The sequence below is a fragment of the Pterocles gutturalis genome, unplaced genomic scaffold (genome assembly GCF_000699245.1).
Source record: "Pterocles gutturalis isolate BGI_N339 unplaced genomic scaffold, ASM69924v1 scaffold13716, whole genome shotgun sequence".
Taxonomy (NCBI): Eukaryota; Metazoa; Chordata; class Aves; order Pterocliformes; family Pteroclidae; genus Pterocles; species Pterocles gutturalis.
In genome coordinates, this window is record NW_010105641.1 from 5,921 (window position 1) to 9,065 (window position 3,145).

The 3,145-nt window shown below is 59.3% G+C and overlaps 1 protein-coding gene across 1 annotated transcript in view; it reads right to left on the reverse strand.

The window, feature by feature from the left end:
• PLP1 (proteolipid protein 1) overlaps window positions 1-3,145 on the reverse strand; it is a 5,783-nt gene that overhangs the window by 2,388 nt on the left and 250 nt on the right. Inside the window, exons 2-3 of the mRNA XM_010087478.1 lie at window positions 736-922; window positions 82-250 (exon numbers count right to left, since the gene is read on the reverse strand). Of these exons, the coding sequence (XP_010085780.1) occupies window positions 82-250; window positions 736-922 (356 nt within the window). The remainder of the gene's footprint in view (window positions 1-81; window positions 251-735; window positions 923-3,145) is intronic.

A 3,145-nucleotide genomic window follows, 5' to 3' on the forward strand; every position in this document is an offset into this window, starting at 1 on the left:
TTAAGATCACCTTGTCAGGATGTCCTAGCCACTTTCCCAAACACTGACACACCCGCTGCAACGAGTGAGCTCGCTGGGGGCCTCGCGCTCCCCTCCCTTTCGGGCCCCCGGGTACCGGATGGTGGTCTTGTAGTCCCCAAAGATTTGCCGGACGGCGCCGGTGGTGTAGAAGCCTTCAGCCAGCAGCAGGGCTCCGTAGAGGAAGAAGAAGGAGGCCGTGCCATAGATGAAATACTGAAAAGCGTGGATGCTGCCAGAGAGAGGAGTGGGCAGGGGTGCTCAGGCGCCAGGGCAGTGCCAGGGAGCTCAGCCCCATGTGCGGCACGGCCGGGGTAGCCTGGCTGCCATGACCTGCCCTCCCCGTGCTACCCCAGGAGGACCGAAACAGGGTGAAGCCGTGAGAGGAACGAGCCAGGGCAAAGCTGTGGCGAGCAAGGCTGTGGGCCACTGCTGGCTACTCTGCGCCCTCCATACCTACCCAGTGCAGAGGTCCAGCACTAACCATGGCATCTATTGAGGGTCGGATAAAAATGGGTGTGAAATGGAAACCAGTGGCCACTGGACCCTGCCACGCAGCTATAGCATCTGCACAGGGCAAACGCAGCCTGGGGTCTCCACGGTGCCCAGGTGACAGCGTTACTCCGGCCAGCCCAGCCAGACACCTCCTCCTGGCACAGAGCAAGATGGGGACACGAGGGGCTCAGCATGAGAGGTGTACCACAGCAGGGTACTTACACATCAATGAGATACTCGTAGTCCTGGTAGTTTTTGGAGAAGTAGGTCTCAATGAGCTGCTCGGTGCCTGTGAGGGCTTCATGCCCACAGCCACAAAACAGCGCTACCCCAAAGAAGCACAAGCCAGTGGCAACCAGTGAAGCAAAGGGTGCCCCAATGAGACATCTGGCACAGCACTCGAGCAAACCTAGGGAGAAGAGAGGTGATGTGGGATGCGACTGCCAGGAGAGTGAGCATGCAGTTCAGGAGCAGGCAAGCACAGAAAGAAGAACGTGCCTGGTGGGAGGAGGGAAGCGGGCTGAAGGAAAACACTGAAATTATTTGTTGCAGTGCTGGAGAGCGAAACCCAGCAGCTTCCCTGAGAGCTCTCTAAGCATCTGGGCAGCATTGCACCCAAGCATGCCCAGGGATGGGGTGACAGCAGCATGGGGCACTGGGGCCCTAAGGCAGCCCCTGGGTGTGAGGTGGATGGGGAGTGGAGGCGAGCCGACTGTGCTGACCCACGCCAAAGAAGATGGAAACACAAGGCAATGTAGCATGATGCCAGTGGGACCCAGCAAACAAGCTGCTAATGGGCCCCCCCACTGCTGGCACAGCCCAGCTGCAGGCAACAGCAATGCTGGCTGCCTGCATTTTTCTTTTGCCTTTGAAGATGGAGGGAAACCCAGCAGCTCCACAGAGACAAGCCCCAGTGGAGACCCAGCAGCGTGGCCCAGCCTTGGGGCAGTGCGGGAGGCACTGGCATGCACCCCAAGCACCCTGGGCTTCCAGGGGACATGCTGGGGTGCAGTCGTCCCCTCTCCTGGCACCCAGTGGGCAGCTCAGGCTCCAGCAGCCCCATTATGTGGGCAGATGTGGTTATGGAGAGGAGCCCTGTTAGTTGCCCAAACATCAGCACTTGGGTAATTTAGTCCTTCAGGACAGATATTTGGCAACAGGGCACATGTACCTGTGTGTGGGTAGGGACAGTGAGGGCGTATGCCAGCGTGCTGCTTGGATTGCCTAAATTCTGGATTTTTTTCAGCAGTGGGGCCATGGGCACCTGCTCCTTCTGCACATCAGGGCTCTAATGTGCAGGATAGTTAGCTCAGGTTCCCGACAGGCTGGGTTTGGAGGTGCTCAGCCAGCCGCTCTCCTGCCCAGTTTGGGGGTGGGCAGCCAAGTGGGTTTGCACCCACCAGCATCTGGCCCAGAGTGTCAGTTTGCCTCCAGCTAAGCTGCAATAACCTGCTGCCATGGCTGTGCAACACCTCTGTGCAAGGAAGCTGCTCCTCTTCCCCAAGATGTGGGCTCCAGCACCCCACTGTCCTGGGCACGGCAGCTGCCTGGGCACATCCCATCTGGGCATAGCATTTGTGCCTTGAATGCCAAAAAGGCAGCAGTGGGAAGCGTTCCCAAACCCACACTCCCTCCATGGATCCCACAGTCCTTATCTCCTCCCTCTAAGGACAAGAAAGCCGTGGGGTTCTGGCCAGCAGTGCCTCCCCACACAGACACTAGGAGCAAGGTCGCGCGGTGGCACCAAGGACAATGGCAGATTGTCCTGGCACTGACGCCCCGGTGGCTGCCCCATGCCAAGAGCAAACAGGGAACAAAGGCAATGCTATGGGGGAGTGCTGGGACCCCTCCCACTTGTTTGCCTTGGATGCAGCAGGTCCAGGGAGGGTCCCACTCCTCCTGGCCAGTGCTGTTCCCCGAACCTCACTGGCACTGTCGGAGTGGCCCTGTACATCCAGTGGGGTGCTGGGCCAAACACACCTTCTTTTTTAAATTATTTTTGGCCACCTGGGAAATGGCATGGCGGGTGCTCAGGGATGGGGCACAGTGAATGGCCCCGTTCCCAGGGGCTGCAGGTCCCAGAATGCAGCAGCTCTGGCCCCTCAGGCTTTGGGAAGCTGTGCTGGGGAAGCCTGGGGAGGGGAAGGGAGGAGAGAAAGAGCCCTTGTGCTGCACAATCCCAGGCCTTGTACCCGAGCTCAGCTGCTGCCGGAGCCAAACTGCAGATAGGAGGAGGAGGAGGCGGCAGGGTGCTGGCAGCCCATGGCACCCGTGGGAACAGAGCACCCTGATGCCCTGGGCAGGGTATGCCAGGAAGTATTAGCTCTGGTGTATCAGTAGGGAAACAGAGGCACAAGGAGTGCCTTCGTTTTCCTGAGGCTGAAGGCATACAAGTGGCATGAGCTGTGGCAGGGATCAGCAAAAACCTCCCAGCCCCCGCCAGCCCCAGGCAGGCACTCTCATCTCTCCAGCCTGTGTGGCAAGGGCTTGGATGGGATCGGCTGTGGGGATGGCATCTGTCCCCACACTGTGCATGAGCACATGTGGACAGAAAACCACTTTGGGAAAGAAAACGCTGTCCCTGCCATGCCGAGGCATCCTCCCCAGCAGCTCCCATGGCTGGGGTGGCGGA